The 19,464-nt window shown below is 41.3% G+C and overlaps 1 protein-coding gene across 5 annotated transcripts in view; it reads right to left on the bottom strand.

Annotated features, from left to right (window-relative positions):
• Window positions 1-4,664: 4,664 nt before the first annotated feature.
• Window positions 4,665-19,464, bottom strand: part of C5H4orf19 (chromosome 5 C4orf19 homolog) — a 46,108-nt gene continuing 31,308 nt past the window's right edge. For 3 of the 5 annotated variants that reach the window (XM_063336996.1, XM_063336995.1, XM_063336997.1), the window contains 2 exons: window positions 7,975-8,022; window positions 4,665-6,882 (listed from right to left, as the gene is read on the bottom strand). In XM_063336996.1, the coding sequence (XP_063193066.1) occupies window positions 5,931-6,882; window positions 7,975-8,006 (984 nt within the window). In that variant the 5' untranslated portion in view covers window positions 8,007-8,022 and the 3' untranslated portion in view covers window positions 4,665-5,930. The remainder of the gene's footprint in view (window positions 6,883-7,974; window positions 8,023-19,464) is intronic. The other 2 variants (XR_010071379.1, XR_010071378.1) reach the window with 2 other exon arrangements.

Here is a 19,464-nt window from a genome sequence, read left to right as displayed (position 1 = left end):
TTAAGGCAGTATTTCTTGTTTCATGATTTAAATGATAAAAATCAGTATTTCTAGATTACTTTAAAGCAATCAAATCTGAAGTGTCTTTTAAAAAATAGACTTTCTATTTCTAGATTTTAATTTTTAATGGGAAGTCTCCATAGCAACACTTGCCTAGCCAATTGCCTTTGTTCTTTAAAAGGGAAAAAAAATAATCTGTGTGGAATTTATCTATTTCCAGGTTCCTGCTTTCTTGTTAGGGTTTTGTTTGCTGAACTGAAGAATTCTACAGTATCAAATTCCAGGTTCTTCTGTTGCTCTGTAAACAAACTTCCCCCATAACATTTTTATCTAGGAAATAATTAACTTCCTTGAGTAGGGTGGACTGGGCTGTCTTCTGCTCGTGTTGTCATATCTGGAATCACTGCAGCAAGTTGATATTTTTTTCATAATCCAGTGGTGACCCACTGCTAAATGAGAAGTTGCTAAGCTTCCCCTTGGTCGATGACTCTTTGCTTATAAACAGAAAGACTGTAATTTCCCTTTAAACCGTATTACTAGCTTTGGAGAATAACAAGTAAAACGTGAGCTTCCAAGATGCAAAATTTTCATAGAAATACCCACTCTTATAATAGTTTTCCATGCTGTTGCCTGTTCTTTGTTGTTACACTCACCTATAAAGTAGCACATCAAATACAGAAACAAAAATAGATATTGGCCAACGAGGTCCCTCATTAAGTCCTTTTGTATCAAGGGAAAACTGAAACATTTAAGCTCAACTTCATAAGCGAGCCCTCTGAATATAGGAAACGTAGAATCATTTAGACCCTTGGGATCATCGAGTCCAACCATCAACTCCACTCTACAAAGTTCTCTACACTCTACAAAGTTCTCCCTTACACCATATCCCTTAACACCACATCTAAATGAGTCTTAAACACATCCAGGGATGGTGACTCCACCACCTCCCTGGGCAGCCTATTCCAGTGTCTGACCACACTTTCTGTGAAGAATTTTTTCCTAATGTCCAGCCTAAACCTACCCTGCTGCAGCTTGAACCCATTCCCTCTTGTTCTATTGCTAATTACCTGTGAGAAGAGACCAGCACCAACCTCTCTACAATGGCCTTTCAAGTAGTTGTAGAGAGTGATGAGGTCTCCCCTCAGCCTCCTCTTCCTCAAACTAAACAGTCCCAGCTCCTTCAATTGCTCCTCATAAGATTTATTCTCCAGGCCCTTCACCAGCTTCGTTGCCCTCCTCTGCACTCCCTCCAGCACCTCCATATCTCTCTCATATTGAGGTGCCCAAAACCGGACACAATACTCAAGGTGTGGCCTCACCAGTGCTGAGTACAGGGGGACCATCACCTCCCTCCTTCTGCTGGTCACACTATTTCTAATACAAGCCCGGATGCCATTGGCCCTCTTGGCCACCTGGGCACGCTGCTGGCTCATGTTCAGCTGTTTGTCAATTAGAACCCCCAGGTCCTTTTCTGCCAGGCAGCTCTCCAGCCACACTTCCCCAAGCCTGTAGTGATGCATCAATTGATCGGTATCTGAAGTTGTGGTGTTTGTGGTAAGAGGAGGAGGTCTATAAAAACCTGTGTAGTTTTTGAGAGAAGTCTTAAAATATGCAGTTTACTCTGGATTCCAGTAACATTTTTTGTCTGTGACTTTCTCTGTTTTCTCAAGTTACCAAATTTTATTCTCACAATTGTCTGAGCAAAATGGATTGTTCAAGTTAGCAATGTTTGTGTTTCTTTACATCAACATCTGAGGGAACTGAAGACGATTTGGTTCTCATGTAATTACTTAAAAGCTGATTTTTATGGAGGAAAAAGTGTGTGGTATTTACTATTTCTGAAATTATTCTCATTTCACATTTATTGTGTGAAGTGTACTGCAGTCTGAGCAATGGATAAGAATTCCCAGCAGCTGTGGCATGGTAGAACTGAAGGGAAATAAATACATATAAGTATAAAAACCATATACATTTAAAAAACAACAAAAAACCCCCACAACAACCACAAAAAAACCCAAAACAAAACAGAAAGCCAAACCTCCACAGGGCCCTTTTAGATAGCAGATAAGAGAAGTATGAAGGTTGAATAAACCTCATAGGTTTATTTTATGGAAGATTTCCATATCCTCTGTATCCTCCAGGTTTGGCTGGAGGCAAAGCCTGACTTTTTTGTTTGTTTGTTTTTGTTTAAGAGAAGCATTGACCAGTACTTTCTGATGCAGTGAAAGTACGTGCTTTACACTGTTTTTTGCCTTTCTTACCTTTAAGGCAATCACAGAATGGTTTAGGTTGGAAGGGACCTTAAAGATCATCTAGTTCCAACCCCCCTGCCATGGGCAGGGACACCTCCCACTAGACCAGGCTGCTCAAAGCCCCATCCAGCCTGGCCTTGATGAAAACTTGGGCCAGAAGAGATGTGATGTTTGTGGCCCAGCTGGTCTCTTGCAGAGGATTTAAGTCCAGCGGTCCACAACTGTGGGCAGTTGCCCCTCAAAGAGATGCCTGGTTTGGAGCGTCCAGGGCACTGGTGGGCTTTGACCAGGTGCTTTCCTCTAGTCTATTTTAATTCTTGGGGGGAGCAAGATGAAACCTGCTGTGACTTGCACTCAAAGGTCAGGTTAAAAAAATCAAATTGAGTGGATACTGAAAAATTGGATACATTTCCTGAGGTGTGTGTTGCATTTCTTTCTTTAACTTTTTTTTTTTCTTGCTTAAATAATTTTTCATGGTTTGTAGTGCAGCAGGAGCTGGTGGCTCCCTGGGGCTGGGATGTGGGGAGCAGCAGAGGTTTCCCCAGGGATGGCAGGGCTGGGCCTTGCAGCTGAGGCCTGTCCCACTGCCCCTGCCTGGGAGCAGGGGGGGCACTGGGGCAACCCCAGCCCCAGGCTTCAGGTGTCTCTGGTGGGACCAGGCCATGGCTGGGCCAGGCCGTTAGCTTGCAGGTAGGCCCAGCTCAGTGGGGCCTGTGGCCAGGCCGGGCAGGGCTGTGGGGAGCTGGGGCAGGGTCTGATGCTCCCCAGGGGCTGACATAGGGTCCTGGGCAGGACAGGGAGGGTGAGCCCTGGGAATGGGTAGGGACGGTCAGGCCAGGTGATGCCCTCACAATATAAAAGCAGACATATGCTACCAGTACTGTTCAATACCTTCATCAATGACATGGACAGTGGGATCGAGTGCACCCTCAGCAAGTTTGCTGATGACATCAAGCTGAGTGGTGTGGACAACACACTTGAGGGATGGGATGACATCCAGAGGGACCTGGACAGGCTTGAGAGGTGGGCCTGTGCAAACTTGATGAGGTTCAACAATGCCAAGTGCAAGGTCCTGCACCTGAGTCAGGGCAGCCCCTGATATCAATACAGGCTGGATGATGAAAGGATTGAGAGCAGCCTTGCTGAGAAGGACTTGTGGGTATTGGTGGGTGAGAAGCTAACATGAGCAGGCAATGTGCACTTGCAGCCCAGAAAGCCAACCATATCCTGGGCTGCATCAAAAGCAGCGTGGCCAGCAGGTCGAGGGAGGTGATTCTGCCCCTCTACTCTGCTCTCATGAGACCCCACCTGGAGTACTGCGTCCAGCTCTGGGGCCCCCAACCTGAATGGATGACATGGGCCTGTTGGAGCAAGTCCAAAGGAGGGCCAAAAACATGGTCAGAGGGCTGGAGCACCTCTGCTATGAGGACAGGCTGAGGGAGTTGGGGTTCAGCCTGGAGAAGAGAAGGCTCCAGTGAGGCCTTATTGCAGCCTTCCAGTATCTGAAGAGGGCCTACAGGAAAGATGGGGACAAACATTTTAGTAGGGCCTGTTGTGATAGGACAAGGAGTAATGTTTTAAACTAAAAGAGGGTGGATTTAGATTAGGTTTTAGGAAGGAATTCTTTACCATGAGGGTGGAATAGATTTCCCAGAGAGGTTGTAGATGCCGCATTCCTGTAAACGTTCAAGGTCAGGTTGGGTGGGGCTCTGAGCAACCTGATCTAGTTGAAGATGTCCTTGGTCATTGCAGGGGGGTTGCACTAGATGACCTTTAAAGGTCTCTTCCAATATGAACTATTCTATGATTCTGTGTTCTGGTACAACCGTAACTAGCAATATGCAATGTACAAGTAGTCTTCCACTGTCACTCAGTATTATGGTAATCTTTGATACACAAATATGCATGTAAAACTTGTATGTACTGTTTATTGTATGCAATGCTTAGAAGGGCCTACAAAAGTAGGAAAGTAGTAGAGAAATCAAATGATAAACAGTACTGCACTACTTTGAAAACATCTAAAGCTTTTTATTTTACAGATACAATGTGATAACTTTCATCTATCTGAATTTAGTTTTTTTGAAGCTAAGACTAGGTTTTTTAATTGCTCTTAGGGATATCATTTGTATTTTGAGAAAATGAAATCTTGATTTGGTCTTTCAGTATTTGGAGGAAAGAAGGAATTATGCATTTAAACAGAAATAATTTAAATATCTACACATTACTTAAAATCCACCTCCTAATATTCTGATCCTTAAGTGTGTTAATGGTTAGACTAGGATTCAGCGTATGCCGTTGTCAAATACACAGTTGGTGCTTTCCATGTATCTAAGGAAGGATGTATCTTATAGTACTGATTTTTATGCAAATGTTATATAATCAGAAAATGCATAAAGCACAAAAGCCACCAGCTGATTTTTCATATGATTAAAAAATTTTATTAAGAGTTCATAACAGACTCAGAAACCACAAAATTTCAGCATAAAATGTCAAGGACTTTCTATTTCAACCATTAAGATCCCACTTTTGATGAAATGGCAGCACCAATTTGATCTTTATCTCCTTTGCTTCCCACAAGAAAGGTTAACATACTGGTCTGAAGATGAGAGGGAGAGTAAACACTCCAGGAATGAATCTCTGATATTTTCAGATCTTACACTCAGTTCAACTTGGAAGCTTGTTCCCTTTCCTGCTGGAAGTTTAAGGACTGCAGCAGAGCTGGGGATGGGTCCACGCTGGCTCTCGCTGTTTGTGTATAAACAAAACACAGCTTGCTGGGGAAGTTTGAGACGCAATCTGTTTGCAAACTGTATTGTTAAGGCAAGTGATGTGTGCCTGGAAAATTTAGCAGAGTTGAGAAGTCTCAGTCTGCAGTTTCACAACAGTTTTAATCTATCCAAACCGGTAGGACTGAGTTTTGATCCCTCTCCAGCACCTCTGATAATGTGTGTGCAATTCCTACCTGAGCTACTTCAGCTCATTAAAGCAACAGAAAGTTACCCACTGTCTTGGATTTGGCTGGGCTTCTGCTGTTTTAATGAATTGAAGCAGGTCACTTGGGGTATCAAACAAAGTCCAGGGGAGGTGTCAGGGAAGATATAAGGTTATCACCCTAACACCAGCTGCGCGTGCACAGATTTAGGCTTAACCTGGAATGAAACCGTAACCGCAGTGAAGCGCAAGCCAAGCTGCTTTCCCTATTTCGTACTTCATTAAATCATAGAACTTTGAGTCGGTTTTATTTTTTCATGCTAACATTATGAAAATCTGTGGTTTCTAACTTCATGTTCGTGTTTTAAATAATGGAAGTTGACTGAACCTGGAACATGCAGTGTGCACAGACCCTCTTGAGGGTCAAAACCAAGGGAAACGTTTGCATGAGTCCAGGTGAGGTGGGTATACAGCAGAATATCCTGTGTGGAAGAAATGATGCTTTGCTCTCCTGGTTGGCCCCATAGAGAAGAGTGTGAGTATTACCATTAGCCAACGGAGCACTTCTGTACCTCAGGCAGCAGAAATTAAAAGGCTGTATAAAACAGCTGAAGGGACAGAGCTTTAGTTCCAACTCCTTTTATATATGCTGTTCATAACAGCTGTCCGCATGTGCTGTACATGTGTTCATATAGATCCAGAACTAAAATCTGGATCTCACCCAGTGTACTAGATAGAAAGCTTCATCTAGTACTCATCGTCATCTTCCAGGTCTTCCCCTGCAGTTGCAGCTTCCAGTGCAGCCAGAGCTGCTGCTACTTCTGCATCTTCCTCCTCAATTTCTCCATTGATGTCATTGTGGTTGGGTTGTGTGGGTGCCTGTGCTACTTTGGTAACAGCCACAGCAGTGATACCACCAGGAATGCCCTCACTCAAACCTGTGGAGTCAGTTTTAAAAGGTTCAATACTGCTTTCCTTCATAGGTGAAGGCAGAGTTACACAAAGGTCCTGGTCCTGTATTGGTGAAGGCCCAAAGTTTTGGTCTGAATGTGCACAATTGACTGAAAAGCTATCTTTTTCAACATAGTTCCTGGTTTGATTGCCATTTTGGGGATAATCAATATCTGGCAGTTGTATGGCGTTGTTTTGTGTCTCCGGTATTGTGCTTCCTTTGAGAAAGATGCTATCTTCTGCAGACCGGGAGTTCCCAACTTGAATACTATTTGGCTCGTTGCAGGCTGCCTTCCTCTGTCTGCCTGCCTCTAGGTCAAGTTCTTGGCCAGACCTATTTGATTTGGTGTAAAAGTCTCTACTGCTGGCTGAAGCAGACTCTGCTGACTGGCTGGAGGTTCCCTGGTCACTGGCTTCGGTCACTGGGTTTGTGTTGGGATCGAGCGTGGGGTGCACTCCTGCACAGGAGTTGCCACCATTGACCGCAACATTGAGCTTTGCAACACACTTCACGCCATCCTCTTGAAAATCATTGCCTCCATGGTTCCAGAGATTTTCTTTTGTGCTATGTACCTGATTTTTATTTTCTGTTCTGTTTAGCTCATCCTTCTGGAGTTCATTTTTATGTTCTTGAATTTCACTATTCTCTTTGAATTTTGATTTATTGCTGCCTTGGTCGTTGTGTTTGTAGCTGTTTACTTCAGGAATACATCCAGGTGATTGTACTTCTTCTTGATCAAAAATATAGCTGGAGTAAGGAAAAATTGTACAGGAAATGTTAATTATGCTGTTAATCAGTATAATTAGAAAAAGGATTAAGCTAAGTTTTTTTTTAAACTGGAGATCTTGAGGAACGGGTGTCACTAAACTTTACGTGGAGTCCTGAGCATAAGCTAAACTGAATGAAGTTGCTGAACTGAGCTATGGGCTGCTGTCTCCCGGGACCGACCATAACCAACCCCTGTAGTCAGATACACCAGTAGCATAAGGAGGATGTCAGAGAACCTTGTCCTGGTTGTTGCATGTTTCCAGCTTTATTTTTTATTTTCTCTGAGGGTTATATTAGCCAATAAGTATTCGCCACATAAATTGTTAATTAATATGTACTCATGTAGTTGCTAGAATACCTCCTTTTTTTCCCCTGGTGTTCCTTTCAAGTCTTTATCTCTTTGTCCTTTTTTTATTTTTATCCCCTCGTTTTTCCTTTCTTACTCAATTTTTTTCTCTCTCTGCTAACTTTTCCTTGACGTATTTCTTCCAGAGCCTCTCTCTTGTTTTTATCTCTTCTCTTTCTCTCATAGTCCCGGTTTTCTTTCCCACTTCCTTACCTGTTCTAGAGATGTGTCTGAGTGAAGGAGTAACCATCAATTAGGGATGAAGCGTTGTCTTTCTAAAACTAGCTAGTCTCCCTCTCCAGGGAGACTTTTAATGTAGGAATTGTTCCCACAACTAATCTAAAAGCTATGACGGAAGCAAGGATCTGTAGCCCAATTTCATTGCTTAGGAGGAGAGGGGGGATCTGACAAAGTCTCTGCTTCTTGTTATGCTAAACTGAGGGAAGCTCATGCTACCTAAATAAGGAAAAGAGGTGCTAAAGATGAGTTCAATTATTCTGTAGGATAAGAATTATAGAAATGGACCTCAATTACAGTAAATCAAAAGGACGTTCACAGGAAATCAGTATGCCTGTGCTCTGGAATGAATTTAAAGATAACGTAAACTTCGGGAAAACTCCAGCCTTGTAAATAGGCTTAATTTAAGCAACAGGTGTAGGGAAGCACAGACACATGTTTTAATGCATTTCTTTTATTCACTCTAAGCAACTCTTGTTCTGTTGTACCTTTGTATCATTTTGCAGCACCTGCACCCCATCTGGACTTTCTTTAATCTGAAAAGAGAGAGAGGGAAGGCAAGGGAGAGGGGAAGTGAGTGAAGCATTATGAAATTAATGTATGGGCAATTGCATTGAAAATGATGCTCATGTTTAGAAGGGTTTTATTAGCTAAAATGAAAGATGCCTATACAAGAATGGATGCAGTACAGTTTAAGGTCTTTTTAGGTTGCTATCTTGCATTGACAGTGGCCTTTAGTTGGGGAAAAATCCGGGGAAGAAATTAACAATTCTTAAACAGACAGTGGTGTTCACCCAGAATATTTTCCAAAGCAGTTTTATGATTTGGAGTCAGAGAGTACTGCTGGGTTTTTTTGGTGTTTTTTTGTTGATTTTTTTTTGTTTTGTTATTTGCGTGTTGGGGTTTTTTTTTGTGGGGTTTTTTTTTTTTTTGGCAGCTGTTGATGGACTTCTCTTCCATGAATTTGTCCAGTTGTCTTCTGAACTCCAGTAAACTGCTAGCATCTACAGCATCCTTTACAGCCAAACCTTACCTGTGTGAAGAAGCACCTGCTTTTCTTTGACTTGAACCTGGTTCTTAACTAGCAGTATTTGGTGCCTTCTAGTTCTTGTATTAGAACAGATGGTGAGCATTGTCCTCTTGTCACTATAGTACAGGTCTTGTACTGCCCCTTCAGTTCTGATATGCTGTCTGAAGAATCCTCATCTTTTTAAGTAGTACCCATCTGACATTGTTTCATATCCATAGATTGTCCTTGTGGTGGTTCTCTGGGTCTTTTGCGTTTCAACATCCTTCTCAGATGAGGTGTGGGAACCACAGATGTAGAGTTCCCAGGGTGTGGGGAACCACAGATTTATTCTTTCCTAATAACTCTTGTCCTCACTCAGTTGGCTCTGTGACAGCTACTGAGCATTGAGGTGACATTTTTGTGAAACTGTCTCTTAGACACAGACATATTGCTGGGATTGGGGCTTTATTATATGCAGTGTGTTGCACCTGCATTTTGCTATGCCAAATTCTTCAGGTTTTGACTAGAGCCGTGTCCTGGTTTCAGCTGCAATAGAGTTAATGTTCTTTCTAGTAGCTGCTGTGTTTTGGATTTAGTATGAGAAGAATGTCAATATTACATATTGTTTTAGTTCTTGCTAAGTAATATTTACACTAGTCAAGGACTTTTTCAGCTTCCTATAGAAGCTGAGAGGGAGCATAGACAGGACAAGGTGGCCAAAGGAATATTGCATACCATAGATGTCATGCTCAGTATATAAATGGGGGTTGGCCAAGGGGCAGGAATCCATGATCACTGCTCGGGGCAGGCTGGGCAATTGGTCATTGGGTGGTGAGATCTACTTGTGTTGTATCACTTTATTTTGTATATTCTTTTACCATTATTATTATTGTTATTTACGTCTTCTGTTACTGCGCTGTTAAACTGTTTTTATCTCAACCCAGGATGTTTTTTTCCTTTCCCCTCCTCTTCTCCCTCTTCCCCCTACCCTACTGGGGCCTGGGGTGGAGTGAGCGAGTGGCTGCATGGTCCTAATTGCTGGCTGGGATTAAACCACGATGAGTTAGTGGAGTGTTTGCATTTTGCTACATCGCTGTATACTGCAAGCTTTCCGTGTATGTGTGTCATTGCCTGACCCAGTGAGATGCTAAGAGCTATCTATTACATGGTTCATATGCCAAAGTCTTTTATTATGAGAAGAAATAATTTGCTAATTTGGACCCTTGAGAACTTTTATATTCTGAACCTAAAGTGAAGATGCAGATCTGAACATCCTAAAATCCTGGAAAAAACATTATTCTTTATGGGTTGGGGCTATCTTATTTCAAGTTAATCAAGTCAGGACAGGTAGGTAGTATCTTTGATCTATCATTATTCGGGCTCGCTCTTTTTCTCTTGAGATGTTCTACAACCTCACATAGTATTGCCATTGCCTAAGGACAGCAGCTCACTTCCCATAAAACAGAAATTGATGATGCAAGGTCAGGGTATTTTTTAGATTGATTTATTTACAAAACACCAAGGGAAAGTAGTATTGATTTATTCTTACCAGGCATGGCCTGCACCGCACAGCAGTGATTATGCTAGCAGAAATTACAATCAAAACTCCCTGTTGTATGGGCTTACTGTCTCACTTTCTTTCCTCCAAAATCTGACTTTGGTGTTAGCACTGAACAAAATGCTTGATGTCAAGCCCCTGATTCCTGGAGCCTCTAAGGGCCTGCAGTCATCCAGCAGCCAGTTTTAGCTAGGGTATAGCTGTTCCTACCTATGCCTTTGATCTTTGCACATGAACTGTTTTGGAGCAGAAACTTTTGTCAGGACTAGCCAGCTTGCTGTAACTCAGTGCCTGTTGGGATGGTTTGTAAGCCAGCTCCTTTGCTTACTTTGTCTTGGTGCTGTTTCTCTCTCTTCCTTGAAGGCATTCTCCCTTCCGCATTTCAGCTGATCTCATGCTGTGTGTCACTGTGCCCCACCCCTCAACATCATAGCAGGAATTCTGATACAGGGGTTTTCATCTGAAGAGGATGCAGTAACTGGTGAGGTGGTCATTTGTGCTGACCCTCCTTATGTGCAGTTGCTTTACAGTTGAAAGGCGTTTGGACAGTTTTGACTAGATAACGGGGCTTATTTGAGCTGGCTGGCGTAGCCGTCTTTTCCAGTCAATGAGGAATTCTTAATACAATTTGCTTTGATCACACTAAAAGCTGAATTAGCTATAGCAATTCTTTAAGTTAGGACTGGTATGACGCTAATTCAGTTGAGCTAAGGCCGATGTGGACACTTTTTTTGATTTATCTATCTGACACCTTTAGTTTTCACTTAAACTTGCTTCTAAACTGAAAGAACAAAAACTGCATAAAGTTGACCAGCTGTTGATAGATTCAACCTTCAAGTCTCAGTGGTTGGCAGGTTACCACATGTTAGATAAGTCACCACGTGATCTCTGTTCAGGGGAAAGGCAACGTAACTTGGCTTATGTTAAGCCTCTATCTATACGGACTCTTACCATCCCTTGTGCGTGCCATGGGCAATGTTATGCAAATGTTATTTCAGCTCTGCTAAATCATGATAACTGAAACTGCTGTCATTGCCATGCCCACGCAGCCTTTGGCTTGGCTTTAAAATAGGTTTGGTGAAACCAGTCCTGGTTTGTATGCAGACCGGTTCTGAGAACAGATAGTGCTTCTAGCTGGGTGTGGGCACTTCAGGTCAGGCTGCTTCTGTTTAAACTTTTATCTGACAAATTTCCTACTCAGCGCTTTTATTTATAATTTTTTTGTGATTTTTACATCACAAAATCTTCCTCATATGTTTTAACCATTGGGAAGTGCTAATTGCTGTCCTTTCTGTTGTAAAGATGCTTGTGGTTGTCCTAGAAGGCAATTATAAATGAAAATTACTGTTGTTTTTTTCATAGGAAGCACTTTCCTGGCTGTGTTTTTTTTTGTTTTGTGTTGTGTTTTTTTTAATTAGAGTTACTGTTTGAATTATCTCTGCAGCTACTGTGTTAAGCTTTTCCACTGATTAGTTACAACTGGATCTGTCCTCTGGCATGAATAAACTATTACATATGGAAAATACTTTATGTTATCTTATAAATTATTTCACATCCCTGAAATAGGAATATGGTTTTCCAATGTCATTGTCTGAACACTGGTTTGTTTGGTTTTTTTCCCTTGCACTTTTCTTTCACGCATATAATAATCTTTCAAGTCAAGTTGGAAAAGATTACTGGGGAATAAATTGCTTTTATAGCATGAAAAGGCATGTTTTAATTCTACTTATCTTGTTTTAGGTACCTTGCTCTAAAGACTTTTGTATTGTGTGATGTTTGTAGTTCAATTAATGAATAAGTAGCATTAACAAACTCCTGTCTGGAGGAGTTTGAGTCAAGCACATGCTGCAGACTTGCAACAAAAAAATGGTTAGAGAGCTCAAGCAATGGATATTGATGTGTTTTCTGATATAGAGTTTAGAAACATTGCATCCTTTTATGTTCATATGTTTATGTTTTATGTTTATAAAACATTTATTCTCTTACATATTCTATGCTGCTAAATTGATTAGTTAATTTCAGATGAACATGATGTGATGTGGAATGCTCCCTTGCAAAAAACTAATTCCACCCCGCAAAAAAGGCTGCCTCACTAAATCGGTAGTAAAATGCTTGGCCTTAATATTTAGGTCCTCAGAATTCAGATCAAGCTGCCAGTAATCCTAGACATCATTATTTCTCAATCATGAAATTCCTGAAGGCCTGTAAATTTCTGTCACTAGTTATTACGCAGTCATTTAATCCTGAACACTAACACATCATCTGGTGTTAAAGCTCTACTAAAATCCATACTAAGTAGGGATTTTTTTTTTTTTTTTTAAGATATGCACTGGAACACTTGGAGCATTTACAGGAAGGAGATGGAGCTGTTCTGGTGAGAGGAACGAGGGAGGCCCAGAATTTTTTTTTTTTTAACTCTGCTTAATTTTGAACTTTCACTTTACAGCTTTGAGTAGCTGTTGAATCTTCAGAAGCTTGTTTCTGAGGTTGAGCTTGTACCAGTTTCTACAAAATAATCAGATTCTTGCAGCGTGGAAGAGTAGGATAGCCTTGTGGTTTGCATATTCAGTGTCAGTACTTGCTTCAATTACAGTAATGATGGTTTTCTTCAGTGAAAGACAGGGAAGAGGCCCAACTCCGTGTGTGTTTCCCCCGGGCAGTTGGCCATGCAGAAGATAATCTAGCTACAGTGTCCTTGCAATATATTAAATGAGTGTTCACAGAGAGACCAGGAAGACCTGATGTTATAAAAGAGTGAATTTCTTCCTTTAAAAGGAAATGATATAGAAGAGCAACTATTTTAAAATCAGTTGGGAAAAAAATCCTACTACAGTTATTAAAGAGGTAGTAATTAGACTTAATATGAGGAGAGCAGAACGCTAATCCCATCAGTGAAACAAATGCTGAAAAAGGGGAGTCTGTTTTTATTTGATTTATAATAAAAATATTTTTATGGTGGCACCTGCAAAGAGAATGAAATGGGACGATTCTTAAAGTGTGAGACCTTTCTGAGGGTAACAAGAATAGTATCTGACTCCAGAAACTTAACTTTGCATTACAAGCCATAGTGTGCTTTGAGGGAAGTTTGTTTTGCTTTATCAGATTTAAGAAACACAACATATCTCATTTTAAATTATGTAATAACATAGCTTCTATTGTCTATTTAAACAGTAGCTGTGTTATGAATAAACAAAAGGCAAATGAAAGATAATGTCATGAAAAAGGAAGGAGAAATATTTTGGAGACATAAAAATAGCTTGACAGCCTTTCCTTGATATTCTTGGAAGTTTACATAGAAACAGAAACAAGACAATCTTATTTTTGTTCATGGTGTGTTTTTTCTTCTGTCTTGAATTTTTTTTATTAATTTTATTTCTTAAAACCCCTCCAGGAGCAGAGGCAGAAAGGTGAGGGGAGAGCATATTAAAATAGCTTTTTTACTAGGTCTCAAATTGATAAACTCTGGCTTGGTGCTTTTTGATCTGGGTCATTCTTTTTAAGCCAGTTGTTTTGTTTGTTTGGGTTTTTCCTCCCTCACACCCTGGTGTTTTATGAGCTTTAGCTGGTTTTTTTTTTTTGGTTTTCACTCTCCTTCATCCTTTCCCTCTCTGGATTACAAAGTAAGGAGTTGGGTTTTTTTTTCCATGTGTGTATTATCTGGGCTGCTGAGTCTGAATGATGCATCTCCCAGGAGCCTGGGACACCTCTTTCTGCTCACTTTTTCCAGTAGAGGTACCTTTTGGACTAGACCCTGCTGGTGTCTTCCCCATCAGTCTGCTATGCTTTGCGCTCCTCAGTGAAACCTGTCCATTCTCAGGGTAACGGCTTGAGCTACCAGACTCTGCAATGGACTCAAACCGATGCTCATCAAAATTAAGCCTGTCAGCCTCACTGCTAACACAAACACAATTTACTTAGTGGGGTTCTTTTTTGCTAGCGAGGTGTCATAGATACCAAAAGCTAACCAGCAAGGAGACATATTCACAGAAGCAAACGTGGGAAGAGAAGGTGTCTGCAGAGAAATGTGTACAGAGGGAATATAAAGAATTTGGGGTGGGAATAACCTTAGAGAGCTCTAGCAGTTGGCAAGCTTCTCCTAGTGGGAGGTGCGGTTTGCTTTCCGTGCTGAGTAGGCATTCACACCTCTCAGAAGATTTCAGAGGCTGTCCTCAGCATGTGCCAAGGTTTGAGAAAGGGTCAGGTGTGTCTAGGTTGGAGGAGGGAAGTGCAATGTGTTACTGAGGGGTGGAGGCAGAGGAAGAATTGATCTAGATGACAGATAATATAAAAGAAGCATCGAAAGATTGTGGGACAGATGGTAGAGCTGAGAAGAACTATATTTAGAAATTTAGAAAACTAGTAAACATACAGTAAAAGAAAATCACCAGCCTGTAGTAGAGAGAGTATAACGGGGAAAAGGTTGTAAAGAAAGAAACAGCAGGAACATAACTTCATTATCCATGTACTGTGCAGGATAGTGACTACTATTGGATGAATATAATCTATAAGAACTGTCTCACTTTGCTTACAATACAGAGAACACTTCAAATCCTTTGGGTTTTTTTTCTGACCTTAGTCATTATTATGAGGCCAGAGGCCTTAAGAGAGAGAGAGAGAGGAAAAAATCCCCACCATCCTGGGCCCAGAATCCTTTCCTACTGATGCTCTGTGGAGACTAACAACGCTGATAAAACCTCTGTAGCTCACAGATAAATGTCTTTTGAAAACAAATTACTTTCCCACAAAAGTCCAGACCAGTTCTACTCCTGTACCTGAAAATTAAAGCCCAGTTTGTCTGGAACATTCACATTTAGCGTATAGGTGAGAACCAAAAAAAAATTGTGAAAATTAAAGCAGCATAGAATGCCTGATCTCTTTCATGGAGTCTATAGAATCTTTGGCAACTGCTGTCTTAGTGTAGTTGTTACAGAGGCAACAATTTGATAACAAGTCTGTGTTTAACTCTGCATTGAGACCCATACTTAAATCTGGACTAAAATCTGTCTACATTCCTTTTTTTCTGACTGATTCTTAGTCTGGAAATTTGTTTTAAAAGTGCTTCAGGGAACAACTGAATGGTCATATAATCTAAAGGAAATGAACTAACCCAAGGAAATACCGTAATATACTCCCTTATAGGAAGTGGATCCAACCTCACAGGCTCTTTTTGTCTGTTTTTCTGTAGCTGAAATGACTTCGGACTCTTTGTTCACACTTTCTTAAAGTGCAGCACTGAAATGTTGTTTCCACGCTTCAGCCATCATGCAGCCCAGCCCTAGTGAGAACACCTGGCTGTGCCATCCTGCTGATGGAGTATGATCTGTGGATTGGCTCTGAGGCACCCTGTAGTCCCTGCTGTCTGCATTGCTCTGTGAGAAATGGGAACTGTGGAAGTGTTTTTCCTGGTGCAGCTTGGTTTACCCTCCTGTTTTGAGGAAGGCAGGCTCTATATTTGGAAGTTTGGAGTGTCAGTGTGTCTGCCAGAAAGAGCCTTATGCTATGCTGCCAGCACAAGGTTAATGCCAAGGTTATCATTGCCTTGTCCTTCCCCTTGTTACTCCTCCCCCTCAAATGTGCTCTTTCCATTTACTTTACAAACAAAGCTGGGGAGCTGCACAGGTCTACCAGTCACTTTTATTCTTCATTGAGGCCTTATTTGTCTACTGAACAGCTTGCATGCATCTCTAGTACAGCTAACTGTGAAGAGAAGTTGACATGGAGGGACCCATCAAAGACTCATACAAAACTTCAGCCACTGCCTAATTACAGTGGTGATTGTGGCAGTCAGCTTTGGCTGACTCTCATTGTCACTCTCTGCTTGTTGCTTTCCAGATCAGATCCCCTGTTTTTCACAGATAAATGCATCATTGTGTGAATGCAAATAATTCCTTTTCAGACTATCTTCATCTGTTGAGAAGAATATTTATGTATTTTTTGAAGATGATTCTTTCCCTTATTTTCTCCCTGGCCAGACTGAATTGAGCCCATGGATTATACGTTGTTCAAGGCAGTGGCCTGATTCTTTATTTGTTTCTGTGACTGAAGTGTCAAACTTCTGGGTAATATTACACACTGACACTATGTACAGACAATGGCTGTTTGCTTCGGTGAGGGAAGAATTTGATGTATTTGGTAGGCTATTCAAGGCATGAATTTTGGGGTTGGTTCTGTGTGTAGGGATTTAGCATTCATTTATGCTTCTTCCCAATGAAGCCATGAAACTAATTTAGACTGGTAGTTTTTACAAGAGAGAAAAGTGTCTTCAACCAGGGCGGGTATCAAAAAACTGGATATTTTCATGCCTCAGAAGCACGTGTTGCTTGTTATCTGGGAATTTATAGGACTGACTCAGTTCTGGCTTCATATGGCTTCATTGATGCTTTGTATTCTGACATAGATTAGTTCTTTTGTTACTGAGGAAGTATCTCTGATATCACAACATGTTTTTCCTTTGTCAAGGTAGCACGTGACAGGATAACAGAATCCTTAAATGACAAAGGTATGCGAGCAGTTGTAGCAAGGGAAAAAGCAAGCCAAGTGACACCAACACAGAATTGTTTCCAATTAGCTGAACCCTACACTATTCAGGAGACTACAGAGCAAAGTGATTTAATATGAAACACCCAAATCACAAACACTATGCTTGCCCTATGAACCATCAATACAGCATCAAAAGAAGCGTGGCCAGCAAGTCAAGGGAGGTGATTCTGCCCCTTTTCTCTGCTTGAGTGAGACCCCACCTGAAGTACTGCATCCAGCTCTGGAACCCTCAGCACAGGAAAGACATGGACCTGTTGGAGTGGGTCCAGAGGAGGGCCACAAAAATGGTGAGAGGGCTGGAGCACCTCTGCTGTGAGGACAGGCTGAGGGAGTTATGATTGTTCAGCCTGGAGAAGAGAAGGCTCCAGGGAGGCCTCATTGTGGCCTTTCAGTACTTAAAGGGGGCCTACAGGAAAGATGGGGACAAACATTTTAGCAGGGCCTGTTGTGATAGGACAAGGGGTAATGGCTTTAAACTAAAAGAGGGTAGATTTAGACTAGATATAAGGAAGAAATTTTTCACAGTGAGGGTGGTGAAACACTGGTTTCCCAGAGAGGTTGTAGATACCTCATTCGTGAAAACGTTCAAGGTCAGGCTGGAGAGGGCTCTGAGCAACCTGATCTAGTTGAAGGTGTCCTTGGTCATTGCAGGGGGGTTGCACTAGATGACTTTTAAAGGTCCGTTCTAACCCAGACTATTCTATGATCAGCTAACCACAGCCTACTCACCAAATAACCAGGGGGAGTAATGTTATCATGATTTTAACCTCTATCTGTGTGGCATCATCTGAAAATGTGTGTGTGTATTAAGTGTTTATCCAGGAAATTTGCAATAATAATAATTGACAAAAATTTGCGCTTACTGTGCTCTTTGTCCCAGGATCACAACATTAGCAGTCAACACTAATTACTAGGTACATGAAATAGTACAAACTGCATATTATACCTTTGGATTATTCATAACAGCATCCAAGGGAGAGTGCAGTCTCCCAGCTGAGAAGTATGTCTACTGGGCAGGAGTCAATTATGTCTTCTAATTGTGGGTGTGTGCTGTGGCATTTCTCAACGCTGGGGAAAAGAATCCTGCCAGCATGATGTCCAGCTACAATCTGATGAGAAAAGACTCTGGCAGTCAGGTTGCTCAGAGTAATGGAAATATCTGCTTACATTCATATTCTCACTCAAAGAGCTGAGAAAAGGTCAGATTTAGGTTGATTCTGCTGATATTAGAAAAATACTTGCTAATTATTTTACATATGTGTAATTGTAATACCAGGAAACTATACCACTATTGTTGGCAATGGCAATAACTACCGGCTGTCATATGCCAGTGTAAATACTTTACCTGGAATGCGGAGCGTCTGAATTGGTGAAAATGCATTAGAATCTGCTCCCCTTCTTTACAGCTGCTCTCTCCCCCTGCCCGCAGGCATCTAGCTATGTTTTTATCATATCCTGATGGTATTTCAGCTCCCACCTTGCCTCTTCACCTTCTTGTTTTTTCATGCAGCTGTTTTGCACCAAACTAAGATGCAGTGATGGCAGGTCTCAAGGCAGGGAAGCTTGAGTGTTGCCAGTTCAGCTTGAGCACACCTGCATTTGTTGTTTGCAGGTGTGCTGGCGGAAGGGAAAGGTAATGAAAAGTAGATGCTATCAGTTTTACAAAAGGTGTTTTGTTTTGAGTTGTAACTGTTGGTTATTGCCTAAGCTGATCTTCCAAAATACGTAATAATATGCATAGCTATGTTAAGTCCTGTTAGCTCCTCCTCAAAATGTCCTTCTTCTGCAATCAGTAAGGTCAGCCAGATCTTCCACTTACCCCTAGTAGCTTCCTGATGGCATTAGTCAGTATATGAAGTCCCATGTTTTATTCTCATCATAGTTTCCTATTTCCACTCTGCCAATGTTTTTTATTTTAAAGTCATTTTTGTACTATTTCATTCACTGACTAATGTCTCTGGTAGCTGTAGGCTTTTTTGTAAGCGCCTCTGAGAAAGTAAGGCCAGCTCACAGGGATGGCAGACCTATTTGTGAGGCCCATATGTGAGTGCCCCAGAGGGCACATGGGTTACAACTTGGAGGTGATCTGAATGTGTCCGTTTTTCCTGTTATGCTCTTTGCAATTGATTTTAAATATTTATAAGATTTTTAAGAGGAAATGCATTGTCTCTGACTAGTTCCTCATCACTCATAGCACTAGGTCACAGAATATTTCCCTACCCCCATTATTTACCATACAAAATGTTCGTTTTATTTTTGATGATTAAAAGGAAGAGTGGGGCAAAGGGTAAAACTCTCACAATCATTAGCCAGTTTGCTCAAAGGAAAAACAAATATAGCTTGTAGCATAAAACCACTCATTTCCTCTTCAGCCAAGCTTATTCTCTACATCTGGTCTTCCCAAACTTACTTCACTGTCTGGTGTTTAAGTTACTGAAGTTATTTCCTGTCCTTTAAAATTGTTAATTCTCTAAAATAGAATAGCTTATACTCTGGTGGGGCATAAAACGCTGAATCGTGTTTAAGGCCACATTACACACAGGCCAACATAGAAATGCACTGCTTTCCAAGGGGGATGCATGGTGTAAATGTGTGACAAAGCCAAAAAAAAAAAAAGGATATGATAAACAGATGGTCATGTACGTGTGAAAGAAGCAATCAGCAGAGAAACTATATTTGATTCAGTAATTGTGTTAGGCTAGGCCCAAGTGGGGATCTGTGTTTGGGAACACAGCTGGAGCCTCAAAATAGCTATCTTTATGTTACAAAGAAGGACTGTATCTGAAATATCATCTCTTTTGGGAGGTTAAAGTGTCTCATTGCAACCTTGTCCAACTTTGCACTTTGGAGAATGGGTTCTTGGGTTCCAAC

This window comes from Chroicocephalus ridibundus, chromosome 5, assembly GCF_963924245.1.
Source record: "Chroicocephalus ridibundus chromosome 5, bChrRid1.1, whole genome shotgun sequence".
NCBI classification, from domain to species: Eukaryota; Metazoa; Chordata; class Aves; order Charadriiformes; family Laridae; genus Chroicocephalus; species Chroicocephalus ridibundus.
Note: the sequence above shows the minus strand (reverse complement) of the source record. Positions and strands in the feature narration are given on the sequence as shown.